Source organism: Babylonia areolata, chromosome 8, assembly GCF_041734735.1.
Source record: "Babylonia areolata isolate BAREFJ2019XMU chromosome 8, ASM4173473v1, whole genome shotgun sequence".
Lineage (NCBI taxonomy): Eukaryota > Metazoa > Mollusca > Gastropoda > Neogastropoda > Buccinidae > Babylonia > Babylonia areolata.
In genome coordinates, this window is record NC_134883.1 from 25680145 (window position 1) to 25707363 (window position 27219).

A 27219-nucleotide genomic window follows, 5' to 3' on the forward strand; every position below is an offset into this window, starting at 1 on the left:
ATGTGGTGTTCTAGGTGTTCCTGTCTTCATGGATTGTTGCAGGAACGTGGTGTTCTAGGTGTTCCTGTCTTCATGGATTGTTGCAGGAATGTGGTGTTCTTGTTGCAGGAATGTGGTGTTCTAGACGTTACCCTGTCTTCATGGATTGTTGCAGGAAGGTGGTGTTCTAGACGTTACCCTGTCGTCATGGATTGTTGCAGGAAGGTGGTGTTCTAGACGTTACCCTGTCTTCATGGATTGTTGCAGGAATGTGGTGTTCTAGACGTTACCCTGTCTTCATGGATTGTTTGCAGGAAGGTGGTGTTCTAGACGTTACCCTGTCTTCATGGATTGTTGCAGGAAGGTGGTGTTCTAGACGTTTTCCTGTCGTCATGGATTGTTTGCAGGAAGGTGGTGTTCTAGACGTTACCCTGTCTTCATGGATTGTTTGCAGGAAGGTGGTGTTCTAGACGTTACCCTGTCGTCATGGATTGTTGCAGGAAGGTGGTGTTCTAGACGTTTTCCTGTCTGCATGGATTGTTTGCAGGAAGGTGGTGTTCTAGATGTTAACCTGTCTTCATGGATTGTTTGCAGGAACATGGTGTTCTAGACAATATGTCCATGGATTGTTGCAGGAATGTGGTGTTCTAGATGTTATCCTGTCTTTATGGATTGTTTGCTGGAACGTGGTGTTCTAGACATTACCCTGTCTTCATGGATTGTTTGCAGGAAGGTGGTGTTCTAGACGTTACCCTGTCTTCATGGATTGTTTGTAGCAAGGTGCTGTTCTAGATGTTATCCTGACTTCACGGATTGTTTGCAGGAAGGTGGTGTTCTAGATGTTATCCTGACTTTACAGATTGTTTGCTGGAAGGTTGTGTTCTAGGCGTTACCTTGTTTCCATGGATTGTTTGCAGGAACGGGGATCGCCGTGTTGACAGTGATCATCCTGATCCTGAAGTTCTGCATCCAGGAGTTTGGCATCGATGGGAGGACGTGGACGAAGGAATCGACGCCCCGGTACTTTGAGACGTTTGTGAAGTACTTCATCATCGGCGTGACTGTGCTGGTGGTGGCCGTGCCCGAGGGTTTGCCCCTGGCTGTCACGCTGGCCCTCGCTTACTCTGTCAAGGTGGGTCTGCAGGCTGGCTAGCATTACGTTTAGTTGTACTGAAGACCAAGACAAGATTGGTGCTTAACAGTTTGTTTACTGCGTCGCCACGTATCCCAGAAGTCAGCGCATCTTGTTGAAACAAACAACCGTTGTATAGAAAGAGCAGTGTAGGACTACTTCCCTATTACACAGAAGTCATCTGCTATTGTGAACTTAGCCTGCAGCCAGGTGTCTTTATGTGGAATCGCACTTACACATCATTGTGCATCTCACTGAGTCAACTTGTTTACAAATTCTTCTTGTGAATCTGCCGTGTTTCCATGTGGGATAAATGCCTATTTTTCTGGCATGTATGCAATGAACAGTTATATCTTTTGTATGTTGCTAATGGATAGTTTAGTATTAGTAACCTGAAATGCAGTTAACATTTTTCATGTACCCCCACAGGAGTTTCCCGAAATAAACATGTCCTGTCTTGTCTCACCTGTCGTACAGAAAATGATGAACGACAACAACCTGGTGCGTCACCTGGACGCCTGTGAGACCATGGGCAACGCCACCGCCATCTGCTCCGACAAGACTGGCACCCTCACCACCAACCGCATGACCGTGGTCCAGAGCTACATCGGAGGTCGGTTGTCTGTGTCCTGTGATCCTTTAATTTGCATTTATACATTCATACATTTATTTGCTCATTTATCATCTTTTTTTTTCTTTTTTTTTTGTTGTTGTTGTTGTAATAGTAGTAGTAGTATTTTTATATATTTATCTATTATTTTTCTTTTTTGTTCTTTTTTTTTTTGTTGTTCTTTTTTTTCCTTGAGGCCTGCCTGACTAAGCGCGTTGGGTTATGTTGCTGATCAGACATCTGCTTGGCAGATGTGGTGTAGCGTATATGGTTTTTACCGAACGCAGTGATGCCTCCTTGAGCTACTGATGCTGATACTGATACTGTGATCCTTTGTTGTTGTTGTTGAGGGTTGTGGGGTGGGTTGGGGTTGGGTGAGATAGAAAGAAAATGTGAGGAGGGTGGTAGGTAAGGGGAAAAAAGAGATATGGACATTAAGAAGTAGAGTAGAATTAACACACTTGACACACAGTATATCATCATCATCATCATCGTCATCATCATTATCATCATCATCATCATAATCCAACTTATAAAGCTCATTTCCATATGTATAACACACTTGACACACAGTATATCATCATCATCATCATCATCATCCAATTTACAAAAGCTCATTTCCATATGTATAAAACACTTGACACACAGTATATCATCATCATCATCATAATCAAATTTATAAAGCTCATTTCCATATGTAAAACATGGTCAGTTGCACTGTACATTGTAAAGACCAACGAATAAAACATGCACTTAAAACACTAAAATGAAAAACTTAATCTGTGTCAGACATCCAAGCAAACATTTATTTGTATTTGTATTTCTTTTTATCACAACAGATTTCTCTGTGTGAAATTCGGGCTGCTCTCCCCAGGGAGAGCTTGTCGCTATACTACAGCACCACCCCTTTTTTTTGTATTTTTTCCTGCCTGCAGTTTTATTTCTTTTTCCTATCGAAGTGGATTTTTCTACAGAATGTTGCCAGGAACAACCCTTTTGTTGCCGTGGGTTCTTTTACATGCGCTAAGTGCATGCTGCACACGGGACCTCCGTTTATCATCTCATTCGAATGACTAGCGTCCAGACCACCACTCAAGGTCTTGTGGAGGGGGAGAAAATATCGGCGGCTGAGACGTGATTCGAACCAGCGCGTTCAGATTCTCTCGCTTCCTAGGCGGACGTGTTACCTCTAGGCCATCACTCCATTAACTCACTCAGTACGGCCAGTCCTCTCTTCTCCTCTACACAGACCCCTCAGATGTCCAGTGGGTGTCTGAATGGCCCAACCTTTAGCTTCCGGCGTCATAATTGTGGTATTCTTTGTCAACATTCACCTCTTCAGTATAAGAGCCTTCCGCTTGCAATACTTTGATGATGGTAACTGGGGTGAAACGCTGTTAACGTCGTCTCTTTCGCCGTTGGTATGGAGAGAGTTAAGAATGATGTGTATACAGACATGTTCAAAAGCTGTCATATGCAACACAACACGGCATGACTGGTAGCGCCTCTTCCCTCAACAGGAACCCGCCATATGGAAACTCCCACCTTCAGCTCCATCCACCCCGAGTTGGGTCACCTGATCGTCGAGTCTGTGTCCATCAACAGTGGCTACACCTCCAAGGTTCTGGTAAGTGGCTGTGCCCCCCCCCCCCCCCCAGGCCCCCCCTTTTTTTTCTTTTTCTTTTTTTTTTTTCTTTTTTCCCCATATCTTTGGCGGTTATATTTCCATGAAATGAAAATACTTTCATACAAACATCAACATTAGCAAATGAAGAAGTAAACAACATTGAGACATGTCAGCAGCCGCTTGTGAAGTCTGAGAACAGTAGCGATAGTAATCATGATTATGATAGTTATGACAATACCATGGACATTACCTGTGTGCGGATATATACCATCATTCCATGCACATTACCTGTGTCTTGCTGTACATCTGTCATTTCATTTGCATTGCCAGTGAGTTGCTGTATACCATCATTCCATGGACATTACCTGTGCCTCAGTCATTCTGTGGACATTACCTGTACCTCGGTCATTCTGTAGACATTACCTGAACCTAAGTCAGTGGACATTACCTGTACCTAAGTCAATGGACATTACCTGTACCTCAGTCATTCCATGGACATTACCTGTACCTCAGTCATTCCATGGACATTACCTGTACCTAAGTCAGTGGACATTACCTGTACCAAAGTCAGTCGACATTACCTGTACCTAAATCAGTGGACATTACCTGTACCTCAGTCATTCTATGGACATTACCTGTACCTCAGTCATTCCATGGACATTACCTGTACCTCAGTCAGTGGACATTACCTGTACCTCGGTCATTCTGTAGACATTACCTGAACCTAAGTCAGTGGACATTACCTTACCTAAGTCAATGGACATTACCTGTACCTCAGTCATTCCATGGACATTACCTGTACCTCAGTCATTCCATGGACATTACCTGTACCTAATTACCTGTACCTAAGTCAGTGGACATTACCTGTACCTCAGTCATTCCATGGACATTACCTGTACCTAAGTCAGTGGACATTACCTGTACCAAAGTCAGTCGACATTACCTGTACCTAAATCAGTGGACATTACCTGTACCTCAGTCATTCTATGGACATTACCTGTACCTCAGTCATTCCATGGACATTACCTGTACCTAGGTCAGTGGACATTACCTGTACCTCAGTCATACTGTGGACATTACCTGTACCTCGGTCATTCTGTAGACATTACCTGAACCTAAGTCAGTGGACATTACCTTACCTAAGTCATTCCATGGACATTACCTGTACCTCAGCCATTCCATGGACATTACCTGTACCTAATTACCTGTACCTAAGTCAGTGGACATTACCTGTACCTCAGTCATTCCATGGACATTACCTGTACCTCAGTCATTCTGTGGACATTACCTGTACCTCGGTCATTCTGTAGACATTACCTGAACCTAAGTCAGTGGACATTACCTGTACCTAAGTCAATGGACATTACCTGTACCTCAGTCATTTCATGGACATTACCTGTACCTAATTACCTGTACCTAAGTCAGTGGACATTACCTGTACCTCAGACATTACCTGTACCTCAGTCATTCTGTGGACATTACCTGTACCTCGGTCATTCTGTAGACATTACCTGAACCTAAGTCAGTGGACATTACCTGTACCTAAGTCAATGGACATTACCTGTACCTCAGTCATTCCATGGACATTACCTGTACCTCAGTCATTCTATGGACATTACCTGTACCTCAATCATTCTATGGACATTACCTGTACCCCAGTCACTCCACAGACATCACGTGACTGTGTGTTTCCAGATGCCAGAGACGGAAGGCGAGCTGCCGAAGCAGGTGGGCAACAAGACGGAGTGCGGGCTGCTGGGCTTTGTTCTGGACCTGAAGCAGAGCTATGAGGCTGCGCGGGAGCAGCACCCCGAGGAGTCCCTCGTCAAGGTGTACACTTTCAACTCTGTCCGCAAGTCCATGAGCACCGTCATCAACCTGGGCAACGGGACCTTCCGCCTCTACACCAAGGGAGCCTCCGAGATCGTCCTGAAGAAGTGGGTCTCAGTCATGTGTTGTTGTTTGTTGTTTTTTGTGTGTTCTTTTTTTATTTGTTGGTACTTGTATTGCCCCTATTTTCAGTCGAGAGGAAAATGGTACGCATTGTTGATGCCTTCAGTTCATGTGTTTGTGTGTGTGTGTGTGCGCACTGGCACCATGCATGTACGCACACACACACACTCATGCATGTACTCACAAACATGCGAACACACATGCATGCACATGCGCGCACTCACACATGCACTCACACACATGCACACTTGCATGCGCGCACAAGCATGCGCACACGCATACATGCACAGGCATGCACACAAATGCGCACACACACAAGCGCACACATGCATGCACACACACAAAATGCTCAAAAATGGTTCGTGCAAACACGGACAATATAAGCGCTTGTCTCTCTGTTCCTTTCCCTGCCCCCCATTTCCTTGTCCCCCCCCAACCCCCTCTCCCTGTCTCTGTCTCTTTTGCTGCCTCTCGCTTTGTAACACAGTCACAGCATCATAAGCTGGCTTTGTCTGCCGCTCAGTTGTCCAAGTGCTTACACACACGTTTTTGTACACACTTGTATCTGAATGAGATAGAGACATACGTTGAATAAAGATGGAAATCATTGCTCAGCTCATGTATGTGTGAATGCTTGTTCAAAAAGAAAATAATTGCCTAACCTGTGTATGTGTGTGTGTGTGCCAGGTGTAACTTCATTCTGAACAAAGAGGGAAAGGCAGAACCGTTTACAATCAGCCACCAAGAGGAACTGGTGAAGACAGTGATTGAACCTATGGCCAGTGATGGACTGAGAACCATCTGCATTGCCTACAAGGACTTTGTCAAGGGTAGGTGCCTTTAGGGGGCATGGGGGGCCGTATTAACAGAACCATCTGCGTTGCCTACAAGGACTTTGTCAGAGGTAGGTGGCTTTAGGGGTCATGAGGGGCCATATTACCAGAACCATCTGCATTGCCTACAAGGACTTTGTCAAGGGTAGGTGCCTTTAGGGGGAATGCGGGGCCGTATTACCTGGGCTTTGTCAAGGGTGGGTACCTTGAGGGGGTGTGGGGTTTGGTAAGGGGCTGTATTATTGGGACTTTGTCAAGGGTAGGCACCTGTAAGGCCTTCAGGGGGGTGTGGGGGCTAGGGGTGCTTTATTATTGGGACTTTTGTCAAGGGTAGGTACTTTTAGGGGGCTCAGTATTTATCGTCTCAGCTAAATGACAACACACCCGTTTCGATTTTCCATTCTAACTAGGGAGAAAGGGCGAGACTGGGATTAGAACCCAGACCCTCACAGACGCTGTATTGGCAGATAAGCTATCTTAACCACTGTGCCACCGCGCTGCTTTCAGGTGAAGGTGAGGATAACCAGATGAGTGTGGAGGAGGAACCGGACTGGGAGGACGAGGACACCATTGTCAAAGGACTGACCTGCATCTACATCGTGGGCATCGAGGACCCAGTCAGAGATGAGGTCAGTGGGGATCACCTTGTCAGGCTTTGTCTCTCATTTGTGGCCTTGTGGGAATCATCAGGGGGGGAAAGATATCGTTTCAATGAAATGGGCAATGTTTCACATTCTGGGCAGCACTGTCTATTAAGAAAACGAATTTTAAACAAGAAAAATACAAACTGTTATATGAAGGTCAGCAAATCAGTACAGTGTAAGTTTGTTTTGTTTGTTTTTTTTTAGTTTCTCTCCCTGTTCCTGTCACGCTGTCTTGATCACCAGTTGCAAGTTCCAAGATGGAAGAAAAGAAATTCAGCTGAAATTTGGTGGCACTCGCTCTAGAGATGGCTCCAATGAATCACAGTATGTGTGTTAGATCACATGTACAGGTGGAAAAACCTTTTTTTTTTCTTTTTTTTTTTTTTTTTGGCTAAAGGGGAAATCAGACATTTTTGTCATCAGAGATGACTGGACTATACCTCATCCTTGCATATTTTTGTTTTGTCTGTGATGCTTCATGTATTGTGTTCATTCTTGTTTGTTAAACGATTGCTGATGGTATGCTGTTCATCCGTGTTTTTTGTTTTGTTTTTCTGTGGCTTTTCTCTTTAGTGTTTTCTGGTCATTGTCTCCTAATATTTTACCCCCCATCCCCCGGCCCCTCCCTCACCCCATCCCCCCCTCAAAACGCCCGACAGGTGCCAGAAGCGATCCGGCACTGCAAGTCTGCGGGGATCTGCGTGCGGATGGTGACGGGGGACAACGTGAACACGGCACGCTCCATCGCCTCCAAGTGCGGCATCATCCAGCCCGGTGATGACGGCCTGGTCCTGGAGGGCAAGGAGTTCAACGCCCGCATCCGTGATGCCAGTGGGGAGGTGAGCCCTTTGTTCCTCCTCTTCCTCTTCTTCGCCTGCCTTTTTGTCTGCCTCCGTGTCCTCCTTATCCTCCTCTGCCTCCTTTTCTTCCTCCTCTGCCTCTTTATCCTTCTTTTCAACCTCCTCTTCCTCTTTATCCTTCTTTTCAACCTCCTCTTCCTCTTTATCCTTCTTTTCAACCTCCTCTGCCTCTTTATCCTTCTTTTCAACCTCCTCTTCCTCTTTATCCTTCTTTTCAACCTCCTCTTCCTCTTTATCCTTCTTTTCAACCTCCTCTGCTTCTTTATCCTCCTCCTTTTCCTCCTCTTCTGCCTCCTCTGCCTCTTTTATCTTCCTCACCTGCCTCCTTTCCTTTTCCTCATCTGCCTCCTCTTCTTCCTCATCTGCCTCCTTTTCTTCCTCATCTGTCTTCTTTTCTTCCTTATCTGCCTCCTTTCCTTTTCCTCCTCCTCCTCATCTGTCTTCTTTTCTTCCTCATCTGCCTCCTTTCCTTTTCCTCCTCCTCCTCATCTGCCTCCTTTCCTTTTCCTCCTCGTCTGCCTCCTTTTCTTCTATCTCTGCATTTTTTATCCTCCTCGTCTGCCTCCTTTTCCTCCTCTGCCTCCTTTTTTCGTCCTTCTCTGCCTCCTTTTTTCGTCCTTCTGTGCCTCCTTTTTTTTTGTCCTTCTCTGCCTCCTTTTCTTCCTTCTCTGCCTCTTTATCTTCCTTCTCTGCCTCCTTTTTCTCCTCGTCTTTTTCCTCCTCGTCTTACTCCTCCTCTTTCTGCGCCTCCTCAGCCACATCCTCCTATTTCTCATCCGCAACTCCTTCTTTCTCCTTGAGGATCCTACTCCTTCTCTTCCTCTTCCTCGCCCACTTCAGCCAGCATAGAGGAAACAAAAGCAGTTTTCTTTTCCCAGGCCAGTGAACAGTTGTGATGTATGTGTGGCACTAGAGTATGTCCACTATGTGTGTGTGTGTGAGCGTGTGTGTGTGTGTGTTTTATTTTGAGCAGATGTCATAGGAAAAGCAGAAGTCATAGTGCTTGTGTGTGTGTGTCTGTGAGTGCATATGTCACAAGAAAAGCAGGGCAGATGTCATTGTGCTCTGTGTGTGTGTGTGTGTGTGTGCAAATGTCACAGGGAAAGCAAGACAGAATGAAAGTTATTTTCCTGTATGTCTGTGTGAGTGTAGATGTCACAGGAAAAGCAGGGCAGATGTCATTATGCTCTGGATGTCTGTGTGAGTGCAGATTTCACAAAAAAACTCGGACAGTTGTCATTTTCCAGAATGTGTGAACGTGTGAGTGCAGATATCGCAGGAGAAGATCGACGAGGTGTGGCCCCACCTGCGAGTGTTGGCGCGGTCCTCCCCCCAGGACAAGTACACGCTGGTGAAGGGCATCATCGACTCCCGGCTCAGCACCAGCCGAGAGGTGGTAGCTGTCACAGGGGACGGAACCAACGACGGACCCGCCCTGAAGAAGGCCGACGTGGGCTTTGCCATGGTGAGTGCATGCTGCCCACGGGTCTGTTTTTGTGGGCTACAACTCGCGTGTTCACGTACACGTGTACAAATGTTTTTTGCCCCATCATATAGACAGCCATACTCGGGTGGGGTGTAGTTCTCATGTTTGCTTTTTTAGTGCGAGTGTGTGTGTTTACGTGTACAAATGTTTTTTGTCCTGTCATATAGGCAACCATACTTGGGTAAGGTAAAGTTCTCATATTTGTTTGTTTAGTACGTGTGTTTGTGTTTACGTGTACAAATGTTTTTTGCCCCGTCTTCTAGGCAGCCATTCTCAGGTGGGGGTGTAGTTCTCATGTTTGTTTGTTTTTATGAGTGAACTTTTTTATTTATGACTGATTTTACCCTGCCGCATAGGCTGCTATATTCCATGTGCATTGGTGGGTGTGGTCTTGTTTCCATAGCCCACCGAACACTTGACATGGGGGTTGCAGGACATTCACTGTGCACATACTTAGTGCATGCGTTATACATGAAGGAGGTTCATGCACTGGCAGGTCTGCACATCTGTTGACCTGGGAGATTTGGGTTCAAACCCAGAACTCTGTGATTGAAAGTCCAACTGTTGCACCTTTTTCCTTGGTTATCTTTCGGGCATGGTGATTGTCCATGAAAATACACATTTTTGCTCATGTGAAAATGAATTCACACCAGAAGTAAAGTATTCATGGGGAAGACATGTGCACACACACACACACACACACACACACACACACACACACACACACAGTCACATGAGTGCACGCATGCACCCATGTATGTACACACACACACACACACACACACACACACACACACACACACACTCACACACATGGTGGTGACATAATGCCCTTAATTAATTTTCCTGCTGTCATTAACGGAGGATGGAATAATTTTGTCCACAATTCACGTGCATGTGTGTGTGCGTATGTGTGTGCGCATGTGTGTGTTTTGTGTGAGTATATGTGTACTCACTCACTCCCCTCACACACACACACACACACACTCTCACACACACACACACTCGCTCACTCACTCCCCTCACACACACACACACACACACACACACTCACTCACTCACTCACTCCCCTCACACACACACACACACACACTCACTCACTCACTCACTCCCCTCACACACACACACACACACACACACACACTCACTCACTCACTCACTCCCCTCACACACACACACACACACACACACACACACTCACTCACTCACTCACTCACTCACCCCCCTCACACACACACACACACACACTCACTCACTCACTCACTCCCCTCACACACACGCACACATACACTCACTCACTCACTCACTCCCCTCACACACACACACACACACACACACACACACACACACACACACACTCACTCACTCACTCACTCACTCACTCCCCTCACACACACACACACACACACACACACTCACTCACTCACTCACTCCCCTCACACACACACACACTCACTCACTCACTCACTCCCCTCACACACACACACACACACTCACTTACTCACTCACCCCCCTCACACACACACTCACTCACTCCCCTCACACACACACACACACACACACACACTCACTCACTCACTCACTCACTCACTCACTCATCCACTCCCCTCACACACACACACACACACACTCACTCACTCACTCCCCTCACACACACTCACTCACTCACTCACTCACCCCCCTCACACACACACTCACTCACTCACTCACTCACTCCCCTCACACACACACACACACACACACACACACACTCACTCACTCACTCACTCACTCACTCACTCTCCTCACACACACACACACACACACTCACTCACTCACCCCCCTCACACACACACACACACACACTCACTCACTCACTCACCCCCCTCACACACACACACGCTCACTCACTCACTCAAGAGACACACTCATACAGTGTGAGCGTTGATGGCCACAGGGGATCTCTGGAACGGATGTGGCCAAGGAGGCATCGGACATCATCCTGACTGACGACAACTTCACCAGCATCGTGAAGGCGGTGATGTGGGGCCGCAACGTGTATGACAGCATCGCCAAGTTCCTGCAGTTCCAGCTTACCGTCAACGTGGTGGCTGTCTTTGTCGCCTTCGTCGGCGCCTGCAGCATTGGGGTCCGTGGCTTTTTCTCTGTCTGTTATTTTCGCTCTCTGTCTGTGTGTGTGTGTGTCTCTCTCTCTGTCTCACTATGTCTCTCTCTGTTTCTTTCTTTTTTCTCGCTGTCTTTCTCTCTCCCTCTCACTCTCTCTTTCTCTCTATCTCTCTCTTCTCTACCCCCACTCTCTCTCCCTTCCCCCCCTCTCTCGGTCTCTTATCTCTCCCTCTCTCTCTTTCTCTCCCGTTCTGTCTCTCTCCCCTCCCTCTCCTCTCTCTCTCTCTCTCTCATTGTTTACATTGGCAAAAAAGGAAAGATAAATCCAGATTCAGTACTGAGGCTGAAGTGTGGTAGGAAACTTTTGATTGGTTATATTTCTTTTTGTTTTTTTATATATATATATGTATATATATAACTGATGTTTGCCTTCTCGGTGCTTTATATCTCTAAGACTGTAGAATATCAACAATACTCTTATCATTGCAAATTAAAATGCCTTAAGAAATCTTTGATCAGTTATAATCACCTGTATGCTGATGCTGGCTGAAGCAGACGTTTAGGTCATTGGTGATGTTGACAGGTCCCCAGCCGCTATAAATGGGCATACTTAACCCATTTACAACTGCAAGGGTTACAGTTACAGCTTGTGCTCTCTCTCTCTCTCTCTCTCCTGCATGTGTGATGTATGTGTGTGTGTGTGGATGTGTGTGTGTTAGTAAAACAGCAGGTGAAGAGGAACATAGCCATTAGAGCTGTGGCATGGGAATGGTATGGTGTGAATGTGTGTAATGGTGTGGTGTGATGTATGTAACAGAAAGTGTGTGATGTATGTAATGATCTGGTGTGATGTGTGTAATGGTGTGGTGTGATGTGTGTAATGGTATGGTGTGATGTGTGTAATGGTGTGGTGTGATGTATGTAACAGAAAGTGGTGTAATGTAATGGTGTGGTGTGATGTGTGTAATGGTGTGGTGTGATGTGTGTAATGGTGTGGTGTGATGTATGTAACAGGAAGTGGTGTGATGTATGTAACAGGACAGTCCCCTGAAGGCCATCCAGATGCTGTGGGTCAACCTGATCATGGACACCCTGGCCTCCCTGGCCCTGGCCACAGAGTTGCCTAGCAACGAGCTGCTGAAGCGCAAGCCTTACGGCCGCACCAAGCCCCTCATCTCCAAGACCATGTGGAAGAACATTTTGGGCCACGGCTTCTACCAGATCCTCGTCATTCTCATCCTGCTCTTTAAAGGTGTGTGTGTGTGTGTCTGCTTGCCGCTCTTGCGCACATACACACAAGCTATTGCACTCTGTCTCAATGTTTCTCACTCCCTCGCTCTTTCTTGTCTCTGTTTCATCTTTGGTCTCCCTGTTTCTCTCTGTTTCTGGCCTTGCATTAAACTTCCTGCATTCTCTCTGTCTCTCTGACTCACTCTCTCGTTTTGTCTCTCTTGTTCTCTCTTTTTCTCTCCCTCTCTCTCAGCGATGTGAGTTGTTGTTTCACACGTGAAGTCACGCTTGGAATGCTCTGTCAATCAACGGCTAATTTCTACAGAGTTAAGACTGACCTGAATCTTCAACTTTGGTGACAGACCCACTGAAGTAGAATGCCTTCGGATTGTACAGACTTTAGAGCAGCATGTGGCTGTTTTAACCCAGTATTCCAACGTTTTATGTTGAAACGAGCAAGGCAAAGTTTGCTATGCGTGTCGCCGTTCTGAAGTTGAAGTGCAGAGCAGATGGTGCTGTGTTAGGACTGCTCCTCTCCTGTTCATTTTGGGGCAGTTTACTTCTCCAGTGTTGGGACGTGGAAAGCAACCCAGGACCCAACCCTTCCCAATGCAGGATGAACATTTACTGTCAGGATTAACCTTTACCCTGCACATGTCCACTGTGTGAATGAATATGAGTGGTTCAGATTAGCGTCACTGTCAGATTGTTTTGATGAATGTATGTTAGCTTTGTGTTTTGTGTGTTATGTACACAATGAATGAAGAATTCAGTTATTCGTGTTGCATTGTCCCCATCACGTTGTAAACAAAGTTTGCATGGTATTGACTTCAAATAGTAAACAAAACCATGAAAGATTTCAAGGCTTGATTGGTACACCGGACTGAACACAGTGAACAAGAGCCAAGCCTTGGTTGATATATATACTATCTATAATAAGGAATAAACTAGTAGAGTAACCAACCCATTGATATATATCCCAGTGGTACGGATGGCACAAAAATTGTGTGAATGTGTGTGGATGCTGACAGTGTTTCTATTCTACCTGTACTGCGCTGAGATGCAGTGGCCGCTTTGGCTAGTCATTGGATTTCTGATCCAGTGTTCAAGAATAATGAGGGTTCAGGGTTCTGTGTCAGCCTGGAGTTGTGTCCTTGGGAAAGGCACTTCACTCTGATTTTCCTCACTCCACCCAGGTGTGAATGGGTACCTGACGCAAGTTGTGCAAGGTTCTTCTTCTTCTTCTGCGTTCGTGGACTGCAACTCCCGTGTTCACTCTTATGTATACGAGTGGGCGTTATGTATACAACCGTTTTTACCCAGCCATGTAGGCAGCCATACTCCACTTTCGGGGGTGTGCATGCTGGGTATGTTCTTGTTTCCATAACCCACTGAACGCTGACATGGATTACAGGATCTTTAATGTGCGTATTTGATCTTCTGCTTGCGTATACACACGAAGGGGGTTCAGGCACAAGCAGGTCTGCAGATATGTTGGCATGGAAGATGGGAAAAATCTCCACCCTTTACCCACCAGGCGCCGGTTACCGAGATTCGAACCTGGGACCCTCAGATTGAAAGTCCAATGCTTTAACCGTTCAGCAGAAGGTGAGGACTGGGCCCACCTTCCTGTGCTGAGCCCAGTGGATGTGAATTGTTTGGCCCTAAAGGCTGGGACCTTTAACTCACTCAGTACGGCCAGTCCTCTCTTCTCCTCTACACAGACCCCTCGGATGTCCAGTGGGTGTCTGAATGACCCAACCTTTAGCTTCCGTCGTCAGAATTGTGGTATTCTTTGTCAACATTCACCTCTTCAGTATAAGAGCCTTCCGCTTGCAATATTTTGATGATGGTAATTGGGGTGAAACGCTGTTAACATCGTCTCTTTCGCCGTTCGTATGGGAAGAGTTAACCTTTAACCTTAACTCATTCTGCTCCAGGTACATACCATGATTACTTCCCTTGTGGACCAGGTACAAGTATTCTCGTACCAACACACTATTCTAATTTCGTTCATTCTTGCTTGGTACAGTTGGCAATCTAAACTGAACCATTTTCGGATTCCAGAAGCATGAAAATGAAGTTTTGTTTGACCAGTTAAATAAAATTTATTTATTTATTTGTGTAAGCTTATCTATTCTTTATTCACCTTTTTTTTTTCCTTTTTTTTTCCTCAAGGCCTGACTAAGCGCATTGGGTTACGCTGCTGGTCAGGCATCTGCTTGGCAGATGTGGTGTAGCGTATATGGATTTGTCCGAACGCAGTGACGCCTCCTTGAGCTACTGAAACTGAATTGACCAGTTAAATCAATAGTTCTCTATCTGTTTTCACTGTTTTAGTGAACCACCCTGTTTTTCTCTACAGTGGTCTTATGTAGTGCTGGTCTAAGGGAGTTGTAGCAGGCATGTAGCTGTGGGGTAGCATGAGTTAACCTTTTAACATACTGCGTGCCCAGGTGCTGACCTGTTTGGGATCGATGACGGCATCGCCCATGCCAAGAAACTGCACGCACCACCTGGCCAGCACTTCACCATCATCTTCAACGCTTTCGTCATGATGACCCTCTTCAACGAGATCAACGCGCGCAAGATCCACGACCAGCGCAACATCATCGAGGGGCTGCAGCGAAACCCCGTCTTCATCGTCATCTGGATCGCCACCTTCCTCCTACAGGTGAGCACTTACCTGTCTCCTGTTAAATAGGTGACTGGTTTGATGAGGTGCAGGTGTTGGTTGTCTGAGAGCATTATTTTTAGTGTGGTTTTGTTGTTTTTTTCTGCTTTTGAAGGGAATTTCTGATGAACATGCAGTGCAGGTGTCGTGATTTCCCAGGCCTCGCTAATGCCGGGATACATATGTAGAAAGAAGGCATGGGGTGTACAGTCTTGAGTGTTCCTCGTGTCAACAGTACCATCATTGGGTCTTCCTAGTGTCATCTAAACCATCATTATTTCTTCATCATGTCCTCAGTACCATCACTTGTGTCTTCATAGTGTCACTAAAACTTTTGGTGCAGACTGTAATTGACTGTGTTACATATGATGTGTGGTATTGCAGGCTGTTTCAGATGTGTTGTTATGGATGATGTGTGTTGTTGCAGGCTGTGACAGATGTTGTATTGTTGTTATAAATGATGTGTGTCATTGTAGGCTGTTTCAGATGTGTTGTTACGGATGATGCGTGTTGTTGCAGGCTGTGACAGATGTTGTGTGTTGTTATGGATGATGCGTGTTGTTGTAGGCTGTGACAGATGCTGTGTTATGGATAATGCGTGTTGTTGCAGGCTGTGACAGATGTGTTGTTATGGATGATGCGTGTTGTTGCAGGCTGTTTCAGATGTGTTGTTACGGATTATGCGTGTTGTTGCAGGCTGTTTCAGATGTGTTGTTATGGATAATGTGTGTTGTTGCAGGCTGTGACAGATGTGTTGTTATGGATTATGCGTGTTGTTGCAGGCTGTTTCAGATGTGTTGTTATGGATGATGTGTGTTGTTGCAGGCTGTGACAGATTTTGTGTTATGGATAATGCGTGTTGTTGCAGGCTGTGACAGATGCGTTGTTATGGATGATGCGTGTTGTTGCAGGCTGTTTCAGATGTGTTGTTACGGATTATGCGTGTTGTTGCAGGCTGTTTCAGATGTGTTGTTACGGATAATGCGTGTTGTTGCCAGCTGTGATGGGTGTTGTGTTGTTGTTGGGGATGATGAGTGTTGCTGCAGGCCCTAATGGATATTGTGTTGTTACGAGTAATGTGTGTTGTTACAGATAATGGATGTCGTCATTGTTACAAGTGAGGTGATTTGTTGTTACAGATAATGTGTGTCATTGTTGTTACAAGTGATGTGTCTTATAGTTACAGATGATGTGTGTCGTTGTTGTTACAAGTGAGGCGTCTTGTAGTTACAGATGATGTGTGTCGTCGTTGTTACAAGTGAGGCGTCTTGTAGTTACAGATGATGTGTGTCATTACAGTCCGTGACTGATGTTGGTGGTGGTGTGTGTTCTTGCAGATAGTGATTGTGCAGCTGGGTGGCTTGGCTTTCCAGACCCATGAGTTGACGGCCGATCAGTGGTTGTGGTGCGTCTTCCTTGGAGTCGGGGCTCTGATATGGGGCCAGGTAAGCACACCTGTCAAACACCTGTGCGTCGGTACCAGAATACACACAGCACCAAGCAGGGGACCTTCATATCAGCAGACAGACGGTGCTTTCACACCAGACCTTCACACACGTGCAAATTTCTGAATCAAAGGGATGAAAGATAAAAAAAAAAACAAAAAAACCCAACTACAATAAAAAAAAAAATATTAAAAATATTAGCCGCTATGGAGAAGTGGTTAGCACCATGAACTGACAGCTGGGAAGACGCAGGTTCGATTCCCATAAGACATGGGGTTGTTGTTGGTTTGGGGTGGGGCGGTGGGGGGGGGGGGGTTGGAATTTGCCTGTTGCCGGTCTCCTACCCAGAATTTAGTGTGTTGTTGGCTCTGATGGAAAAAAACTGTGACCACAAAGTCCAGGGCCATCCACATCATGGATGTATCTTTGAGAGTATAGCTCATGTGTCCTGACCAGCAGTGTAGGTGCCTGTATCCCTCAGCCTGGTTGATGCCTGATATATATGATAATGTATATATACTATGAGAGTACAGCCTTGTCATGAAGTCCCGAACCTAAATGGACCACCCCAGCAGCCATCTTCATCACCCCCATCATCATTCATCATCATCGAAATATAGAAAGCAAACTGTTTGTTTTGTGAGGCACAAAAATGTACAGAATACTTTATCATCTCAGCGAGAGAAATTCATTTGTGATGTAAAATTTATAAATGATACACAAGAATCAGAGTCGTTCAACATAGATACACAAAAGACATAAATTGCTTAGATGTTAACCCAGAGCAAACCATACATACCATCAGTAATCACAGTAGACAACAATACCAACAACAACAAAAACTTAAAAGATAACTTGAGAAGGAACGCACACCAAAAAAAAAAATCAGCCATAGAAATAGCACGGGGTCAGGAAATGAAGATGGCTGCCGGAAAAGAGGGCGCTGCATGGGTAAACAGACAGGCAGGCAATATACTAAGGGAGGCTACTAGCTGCTGCTAGTTGCAATTTCTCTGCTTGAGCGGACTAGTAGTTTGCGCAGGACAGGAATCGGACCTCTGCCAGAGTCTGCATCAGTGGGTCATTGAAGTATGTTAGATTAAATGTAATGTCTAAGTTTCAGTTTCAATTTCTCACGGTGGTGTCGCTGCATTTGGACAAATCCATACACCCTACACCCAATCTGCCAGGCAGATGCCTGACCAGCAGCATAACCTAGCGTGTTAGTCAGGCCTTGAGTGCATACATGTATATGTGTTTACTGAGCTGTGTGGATTTTTTTCTAAAGAATTTTGCCAGAGGACAATGCTTTTGTTGCCATGGGTTCTTTTTCAGTGCACCAAGTGTTTGCTGCACTCGGGACCTCAGTTTATCGTTTCAACCAAATAACTAGACACTTAGTTTGATTTTCCAGTAAAACTCTGTAGAAAGGGCGATAGCGAGATTCAAACTCAGACCCTAATGGATGCTGAATTGGCAGATGATGAGCATCATGTTTTTGTCATGAAACATGACGGGCGCAATAGCCGAGTGGTTAAAGCGTTGGACTGTCAATCTGAGGGTCCCGGGTTCGAATCACGGTGACGGCGCCTGGTGGGTAAAGGGTGGAGATTTTTTCTCCCAGGTCAACATATGTGCAGACCTGCCAGTGCCTGAACCCCCTTCGTGTGTATATGCAAGCAGAAGATCAAATACGCACGTTAAAGATCCTGTAATCCATGTCAGCGTTCGGTGGGTTATGGAAACAAGAACATACCCAGCATGCACACCCCTGAAAACGGAGTATGGCTGCCTACATGGCGGGGTAAAAACGGTCATACACGTAAAAGCCCACTCATGTGCATACGAGTGAACGCAGAAGAAGAAGAAGAAGAAGTAATGAAACAAAACCCTGAGCAATAGCACATGTGGAATGATGGCCGCAGAGGTAACACATCTGCCTCGGCTTACAGGTTATGCATCCGCCCATGAAGCGAGAGAATCTTAGCGCTTTGGTTCAGATCCCGGCACAGTCACCAGTATTTTCTCCTCCTCCACTAGACCTTGAGTGGTGGTCTGGACTAGTCATTTGGACGAGACGATAAACCAAGGTCTCGTGTGCAGCATGTACTTAAGGCACGTAAAAGAACTCATGGTAACAAAAGGGTTGTCCTTGGCAAAATTCTGTAGAAAAATCCACTTCAGTAGGAAAACAAATTGTAAGAAATAACAAATGCAGGCAGGAAAGAATACCACAAAAAAATGGGTGGCACTCTCAGTGTAGCGAGGCGCTCTCCCAGGGGAGAGCAGCCCAAATTTCACATAGAGAAATCTGTTGTTGGAAAAAGAGTAACACAATACAATATAATACAAAACAATACAATACAGTACAATACAATATGGTATTGTGGGTGTGTTTGACAGATCATCACGACGATCCCCACGCACAAGCTGCCGGCTCTCCGCCTGCCCTGCCTGGCCGGCAAGGGAGCCAGTGACCAGGTGGACGGCGAGGCCATTGACGACGACCCGGTCAGCGGAGGGCGGGGTCAGATCCTATGGGTCAGGGGCCTCACCCGCCTCCAGCAGCAGGTCAGTTGTGTCCCTCCCTCCATCCCTCTTTTCCTCCACCCTCCTGCCCCTCCGTTCCTCCCTCCCTCCCTCCGTCCTGACTGGTTCTTGCCGGTGCAATGGGAGGGAGGTGTTTTTGTCTGTGTGTGGGAATCTTTCCTTCATCTCTTTCTCTCAGTCACTCTCCTGTCTCGTCCATCTCTCTCTCTCTCTCTCTCTCTCTCTCTCTCTCTCTCTCTCTCTCTCTCTCTCTCCTTGTCTCCCTATCTTCTTGACTGTCGCTCATCTCTTTTTCATCTCCTTCCCCACCTCTCCTTATCTGCTCTCTTACCTCCTCTCTCTCTCTCTCTCTCTCTCTCTCTCTCTCCTTAACTCTTTTCTTACCTCACTCACCCTATCTTTCTGTTCCTGACTCATGGGTCTCCTTTGTGTTGAGCTGTGACATTTTTGGGTGACTGGAGGAGGAATCGAGAGTTTTGTGTTGTGTGCCTGGGATTTCTGTCCTGTAGGGCTGTAGTGTGCAGTCTTGTCTGTGCAAGTGGCAGTGGTTGTGTGAAAAGTTTGTGGTGTGTGTGTGTGTTCTGAAGGCTGCACCAGTGGTAAGGGGTGCTGTCTGACACTTGAGTGTTGTGGAGGATGGGGTTGTGATGTGGGGGGGAGGAGCCGGGGAGGGGCTGGGGGGTGGGGGGGGGAGTGAAGTATCTTGTGAATTATGTCCTTTTCGCTGTAGCCTTTGTTGGAAGCGCTTTTGGATGCATCAAGTGACAAAATCACGCAGTTTGCCCTTCAGTATTACACTTGCAGAAATGGAATAAGTCTGAAACACGCAGTGCATGGGGAATGAAAAACAATCAGTCACAGCATGGAAGCCGCATTGGAATGCATGAGTTAACAATCACTTTGAGTTGTTGCTGGCGGTGGTGGGTTTGTTTTTTTTTACATTGTAGTTAAACTGATTTCACTTTAAACCACATTTTTTATACTACGTTTGTTTGTTTTTTTCTTTTTCTTTAAAAAAATGTTTTTTTATTGTGGTTGGAAAGTCTATAGTGCTGAAAGAATTACTGTTTCTTTTTCACACAAATTGTTCTTTCAAACCATAGTTTTACCTCCCTGTACTAAAGCAAGCATGTGGCGTAAGAGAATGTGTTGGAAGCAAGAGTCACTCCTGTGATGGCTTTTGTCAAGGGTAGACAGTGTGATGGGCACCCTGTGTGAAAGAGGTTAAGGCGCTGTTTGAGTGGCTCCTTGCTGCACACTGATTGTCGCTTGATGCTCCAAAAGTTTAGCTTGCAACTTGTGTTGTGATGCTAACAGCTACAGTGATCCATGGGTGTTGTGTGAGGAATGGTAGTTTTCTGCTCCTTCCTTATATGTCGTGTTGTGTGTGAGCAACGTTGGTGATGAGCCTTTTGTGGACCTCCCCCTTCTGACTCCAGAAGCTGTAGGGAAGGAGTGACCCTCAGTTGGGCACACTGAGCATTGCTTCATGATCTGAGCAGCTTGGTTGTTGGGGTTTTTTTTGGTGGGGGGGGTTAACAGTATTCTTTATCTGGAACATGTGACAACACACTGCGGTTGCGAATAAACAAGACAGCAAGGAAATCTTACAAAAAGTCCTGTCTTAATATAAGAACATGTTAAGTATGTGACAGATGTCTTCACAGCTAGAAATTTAAAAACTGAATATCAGTGATTTTTCGCAAAATAAAACTTGCAGTTCCTGCAGGTGTGACTCGGCAGCACACTGGCCTGTATTATGAGAACTGACAGTGCTGCATCATTAGTGGGGATCGCCTCCAGATAGAATAATCAGAATCTGAGAAGCACTGCTTAGGGTGCGTAGCCCTAAAATCAGAATTTGAGACGTACTGCTGAGATGGACATAGCCCCAGAATCAGAATTTAGGAAGTACTGCTGAGAAAACATAGCCTTAAAATCAGATTTTAAGCACTGCTTAGGGAACATAGCCCTAAATTCATAATTTGAGAAGCTCTGCAGAGGTTAACATTGCTTTAAAATCAGAATTTGAGAAGTGCTGCTGAAATGAGCGCAGCAGTAAAATAATTTCTTTCTTTCTTTTTTTCTTGTCTCTTCGTCAGAACATTGATTTGGCTCATGTCAGAAATAAATTGGAAATAAAATGCCAGAGTGGATCATGTTTTCAGGAACCATATGAAAGGGGCAGTTGGTCATAAAGACTTACATGCAAGAAAATAACCCTATAAAGAACACATCTCTTGTTGAAATATGATAAGGGAAAAAACGTGGATCAGCCAGAACTGAAATCTGCTCCCTGAAAAAAAAAAAAAATTTAGGATGAGCTAATATGATAACACAGGTTTCAATACTAGATACTGCACACCTTCAAGAGGGGTTGGCTTACTACATGATAGGTGTACCATGTGTTGGTGTCTGAGATACTGACACAACCTGTGTAGTGATACCATTTTGTGCAAAGTTGCTTCCCCCCCCCCCCCCCCCCCCCCCCCCCCCCCTCTGCGGTCTGTACCAGCTCATTACCTCCCCTTCCAGTACTCACTTTGTGAAACTGTCATCATGTCTGCTAGCCTGTGTTATAACAAGGTGGAAAGAATTTGAAGGCCCCTTTGAGCACAATTTTAAAGTAATCGAAAGAGGAATATTATCAGTAAAACAAAAATGGCGTTAGCCACAAATTGCACACCGATCAAGACATTCCTCAAGCAACAGATGGCATGGGTCTTTCAACTTGCATCATGTAATGTGAGTGTAGCTCTGGATATGAAATAGTTCACTTTACCAACAGTCTGAACTCTGAAGACCCATGCATGAAATTTACAGTAGAGAAAATAAAAATCAAGAAGAAAAGTAGCCATTCTGGTTCATTGTGGGTAGACTCGACTGAAAGCTAAAGCAGGTAAAATCCACTGATTTGCAGGCAAAACTTAGTGCTTCTATGGATATTAAAAAAAGAAAAAGAAAAAAAAGTTGCTATTGCCTTGTGGGAAAGGATTTGAACAGTTTAGGTTTGTATTGACAGTTGAGTAGTCTTTAGAAAACTTTTGAGTAAAGTCTTCAAACAGGAAGGAAAGAGGGACAGAGTTCCCTCCTTGTGTCTTTAGTCTGACAACAACATATTGGCAGCGGTGAAAACATAGCCATGGCAATGAAGTGATAGATAAATAGAAACACTGCAGTTTTTTCCCCCTCAGCAGTGTTCATCCAACTCAAAAGAGAACAAAAAAGGTAAAAGAAAAGCAAAGGTATAAGGGGCTAGGGGATTAGAGAGGGCGAGGAAGGGGTCGGGGGGGGGGGGGGGGGGGACAGTTTTGGAAAAGAAATTATTTCAGTCAGTCACAGGCCACCAGGATTGGTGTTCGATGTACTGTCACTCTTGTCTGAGAAAAGCTGTTGTGTGTTGGAATGATGCTCAAAATCTGGACAGAAGTTACTGGGGTCCCTGAGCAGAAAGCTGGCCATTATGCTCATGAGCCTGGGTCAGTTGTGTGTCAGCAGGTAGGTATTTCTAGACCTGTCACACAGGTGTGAATACGCAAAACAGTGAGATGAGATAATCACATCTGAATTTCAGTGGTTCTCCTCAGCATGATTGTTTGTGTACCTTTTACATACAGGGATCTGTGTGATTCAAGTTTGGTGTTGTGGGTGTGCAAGTGTGAATCATTTTGTGTTGCTGGTACGTGTAAATGTATGTGTATATATTATGGATGTATATCATGATTGATGTATGAATTTTGGATGGTTTTAGTGGATAGAGTTTGTGTTTGTAGCCATTGTTTCGTTGGTTTCTTTTGTTCTGCTGGAATGGGATTTTTCAGCGCCCCCCCTGTAGATTTTTTTTTTTCATTATTGTTTTGATTTATGAGGAGTGAAAAGGGGATTTTTTTGTTTGTGGAGATTGGTAGCATCGTCATATTTTCTCTTTAGTACTAAAAAAAAAAAAATCATCTCACATAACAGCTCGTTGATTTCCTCTTAATAATCTGCTGACACTGGATCATTTGAATGTGTGCACGGTCTTTGCATCGACCATCAGTCATTTGATATGTATGTACCATGGGGATGGAGTAGAGGGGGTAGGAGGGGGGCATGGCAAGATGTCTGTTTGTACTTTGTGACATTACATTCAGTCCTGTTTTAACTGGTCATTATCTAACATCATCACATGTATTGCTTTATCACAGTCACTATCATCGTCCTGTCCCAACTGAAGTTGTTAACTAACATCATTGCATATGTCGTTTAGTCATTGTCAGTATCATCATCCTGTCCTAATTGAAGTCATCATCTAACGTCATCACACATGTTGCTTTGTCACTGTCAGTATTGTCTGGTCATGTCATGTCTTTGTCACCCTGGTCTCATTCTCTTTCACTGTCCCTCACCATTCCACCACTACCCCATCTCCTCGCCTTGTTCTTTTTCTCTCTCACACTGGTCCAGGTCTTGTCTCTTTCTGTCTTGTACTGGCATACTACGCATTCCCCACCCCCACCCCCCATTTTCTGTGGCATTCAGCCACACCCACATGGCTGTGTTGAGTGTGGTCGCTGCCTCTGACAAGTTGTGCCGCAGAGAATCGCTCATTTCTGCCCTCCCTCTGCTCTCTCTGCTTTTGATGTTGGCGCCCAGGCAGAAGTGAGCTCCCTTTGTCCTTTCGGATACATCCCATGTCACGCAGCGTGTTGCTCTGATCTGATTGGTTGACTTCCGCCCCTTTTCCTTCCAATCTCTTGATTGGTCTATGATGTTGACTCCCCACCCCAACCCCCTTTGGCCTCTTCACCCCCTCCTGTCCTCCCTCCCCCTATTGCCCTGTCCCCTCGCTGGGCTGTTTGCTGGTGCTGAGGTGTCCTGTCTGTGTGGGTCCTGTGTTGAGGGGCCTGCAGTGGAGCGCTCCGTCTTTCCTCTGATGGTCAGCAGGGGACAGAGCCACTGACAGGCCTTTCTCACAGCACTCCAGGCTTTGATGGTTGTGTTGTGGATGGTTGTGCCCCTTCGACACTACGGGGCGTCTTTGTGGTGCTGGGGGGTTGGGGGGGGAGGGGTTGGGGTGATGATTTGAGAGTGGAGGAGGAGGGATGAAGAGCGTTTTGCAATGTATGATGAAAATTGAACTTGCCTGATTTTCTCTGAGTGTGTGTGTGTATGTCTGTGAGTTGACAAACAATATGTACATGAATCCCGAGAGTTCTTATCTGGATGTGTGTGCTTCTCTGTATGGACTTAGTCAGCAGTTTGATTTTTTTTCTGGTGCTGTTTTCTTTTTCATTGAATTTGAAATTGAATCGTAAATGCATATATTATTGCTGTGCGTTGGGTTTGATGTTGGTTTAAGATTATTTTTGGGTTGTTTGATACAATTATTTTGGTTTTACCTGTGACATGGTTGCCAATCCTGTTCTCTGATCGGCTGAACAATGTAGATTATTTTAGAAACAGGATAAGTGGCTAACATTCTGATCCTTTTTTTGTAGATTAGAAGTCATATAGCTGGCAGGATAAATTTTAATGATCTCATTCCCAGCCATACACTTTTGTTGGCAGAGTATTACAAGCATTGTATTTGAACGGTGCATCTATTTTCTTTCTTTCTTTCTTATTTTCCTTTTCCCCATTCATGTTTGTTGGCATTGTGATATAAAAGTCACATGTGACTTTTCAGAAGTGTGTGGGCGTGTGTGCACGTGCTCTTTTCGCCCCCAGTTATTTGATGGCATTTATTTAAGGCTGCTTTTACTGAATGTTCATGTTTCATGCAGAGTGACACTGCATTGTATATCTTGAAGACACAAAGACTGACAGGGAAAAGGTGAAATATTTGCCATAATTTTTGGTATATAAGGCACTCTTGTATACAAGGTGTAATCCCCAGGATTAAGGGAAAAAAATCTAGGAAAATCAAAGAGCACTCAAAATTGACATTGGAACTAGCTTCCTTACCATGGCTGGACCAGTCTGATAAAGTCAAAATTGTTCAACATGGCATTGTTTGCAATGATATGAAATCTGTAAAATGAAAAAAAGGATACTAGACATCCTCATTAACAAATCCTCATTAACGAAATTGGATTCATTATTATTATCATTATTATTGCCTTAGAAAACCTGATAAATCTGAACTCGATGTCCTGTGAGCCCGATAAAAAAGAAAAGAAAAAAATAATAACAAGCTTCTGAAGATGTTGGCTTCCTTTCAAGGTGAAGGTCACAGTACCGCTTTCAGGTTCCGCTAAATGGTGAAGTGTTTCAAATACTTTGTCATTTCAAAATGACAGTAAGTCATCCAGGAAGGAGTGAATGACTCCAGTTAAAGAAGAATGAGTTAGGTCAGTTGAGGTCATGATGCCGATAGATTGTAATCATGACAAAGTTTAACTGCTGATTCCTTTTTTCCCTTGCTTGTGAATACGTTTTTGGAAAGGGTACCTTTACACACACAGAACGTCTCTTCTCTCACCAGAATCTGTCCTGTATTTGTAATGGAAAAAAAAAAAAAAATAGAGCATGTGTACATCCTCAACATGGCAGGGCTGAATGGGAGAAGTGTGTCGATTGAGGGTGGATATGCCAGATGAACTCCAAAAAGAACATGGTCTTGGTAACCCCCTGGGTATTGCAGTTCAGGGGTGTGGTGACAGAGGGGTGGGGGGAGAGAGGGGGGCTTTGAGGGGGGTGGTGACAGTCATTGGGGGGGAGGGGTTGTTGAGGGGGGGGGGGGTGTGTTGAGGGGGGGGGGTGACAGTCAGGGGGTGGTGAGGGGGTGTGGTGACAGTCATTGGGGGGGAGGGGTTGTTGAGGGGGGGGGGGTGACAGGGGGTGGTGAGGGGGGCGGGGTGACAGTCAGGGGGTGGTGAGGGGGGGGGGTGACAGTCAGGGGGTGGTGAGGGGGGGGGGGGGGGGGTGACAGTCAGGGGGGAGTGAGGGGGGGTGACAGTCAGGGGTTGTTGAGGGGTGTGGTGACAGTCAGGGGGTGTTGAGGGGTGTGGTGGGTGTTGAGTATGGCGACAGTCAGGGGATGTTGAGGAGTATGGTGGGTGTTGAGGAGTATGACGACAGTCAGGGGGTGTTATGGTGACAGTCAGGGGTGTGGTGACAGTTAGTGGGGGGGGTGTTGAGGGGTGTGGTGACAGTCAGTGGGATGTTTGTTGAGGGGTGTGGTGACAGTTAAGGGTGTGTGGAGGGGTGTGGTGAGTTGGGGGTGTGGGGGAATGTTGAGGGGTGTGGTGACAGTCAGAGGTGTGTGTAGAGGGGTGTGGTGAGTCGGGGGAGGGGGGGGGGGTGTTGAGGGGTGTGGTGCACTGTGTGTCGTGCCCCAGCTGCGTGTGGTGCGTGCCTTCAAGAGCACCCTGGAGGACCTGGAGGACAAGCGCAGCACCCACAGCTTCCACAGCCTGCGCTCCTCGCGCTCCCGCCTGTCCCCGCACTCCCTGGCAGAGGACGCTGGCGCCCACCACCCTTTCCTCCACCCCCACCAGCCGTGCTGTCTGTCTCCGGGCGGGGGCCACATCCAGGTGAAAAGTCAGTCGTTTGAGAATGTGCCCCTGGTGAGCAGGAAGTCCACCCCCGTGCTGTACTCCACCAACAGGCAGGCCTTCCCCCCCAAGACGCTCAGTCACTCCGACATCGCCGGTCAGCGCTCCCCTCCCACCGCTATGTGAGCTGTGGCGGAGGGGGGGCAGAGATAGATCGTCAGTCTCTCCCGCCACGTGCCTCTAGCATGAAGCAGGCAAGGCCAACTCTGCCCACTGGCCTTCAGAAGCCCTTCCCGTCCCCTCCCCAGTCCAAGGATGTTTTGGAGAGAGGACAGCTTCTCAGCCAAACCAGCAAAAGAGAAATTTCTCCCTCAGTAGATGAACTGGCTGTCAAGTTTGAAGCTTTCAACAGAATATGCAGAATGAAGAATGTGACACAAAACATCTGTAGGATTGTACCATCCACGTTTGTAGCTTTTTTGGGGAGAGAGATGCTGCTTTCAAGTTCCAAGGGGGCGGATATATTTAGCTGATACAGATGATGTACAGGGTCATACTGTCACACAGGGAGGTCGCTGGTTTTGAACTGTGGTGTGTGCATGGATAATTCTC

The 27219-nt window shown here is 46.0% G+C and overlaps 2 protein-coding genes across 11 annotated transcripts in view; both read left to right on the forward strand.

Moving 5' to 3' along the window:
- Positions 1-27219, forward strand: part of LOC143284679 (plasma membrane calcium-transporting ATPase 2-like) — a 201138-nt gene that overhangs the window by 150826 nt on the left and 23093 nt on the right. For all 10 annotated transcript variants that reach the window (XM_076591600.1, XM_076591599.1, XM_076591601.1 and 7 more), the window contains 13 exons: positions 897-1111; positions 1589-1724; positions 3242-3348; positions 5044-5285; positions 5989-6131; positions 6642-6763; positions 7438-7617; positions 8909-9103; positions 11061-11252; positions 12269-12482; positions 14917-15134; positions 16472-16579; positions 18983-19150. In XM_076591600.1, coding sequence (XP_076447715.1) covers positions 897-1111; positions 1589-1724; positions 3242-3348; positions 5044-5285; positions 5989-6131; positions 6642-6763; positions 7438-7617; positions 8909-9103; positions 11061-11252; positions 12269-12482; positions 14917-15134; positions 16472-16579; positions 18983-19150 — 2240 coding nt within the window. The remainder of the gene's footprint in view (positions 1-896; positions 1112-1588; positions 1725-3241; positions 3349-5043; positions 5286-5988; positions 6132-6641; positions 6764-7437; positions 7618-8908; positions 9104-11060; positions 11253-12268; positions 12483-14916; positions 15135-16471; positions 16580-18982; positions 19151-27219) is intronic.
- On the forward strand, positions 25259-27137 carry LOC143284944 (uncharacterized). The gene is made up of 2 exons (XM_076592106.1): positions 25259-25265; positions 26396-27137. Exons 1-2 carry the CDS (start codon positions 25259-25261, stop codon positions 26791-26793), a joined length of 405 nt encoding a protein of 134 aa, XP_076448221.1. The 3' UTR covers positions 26794-27137.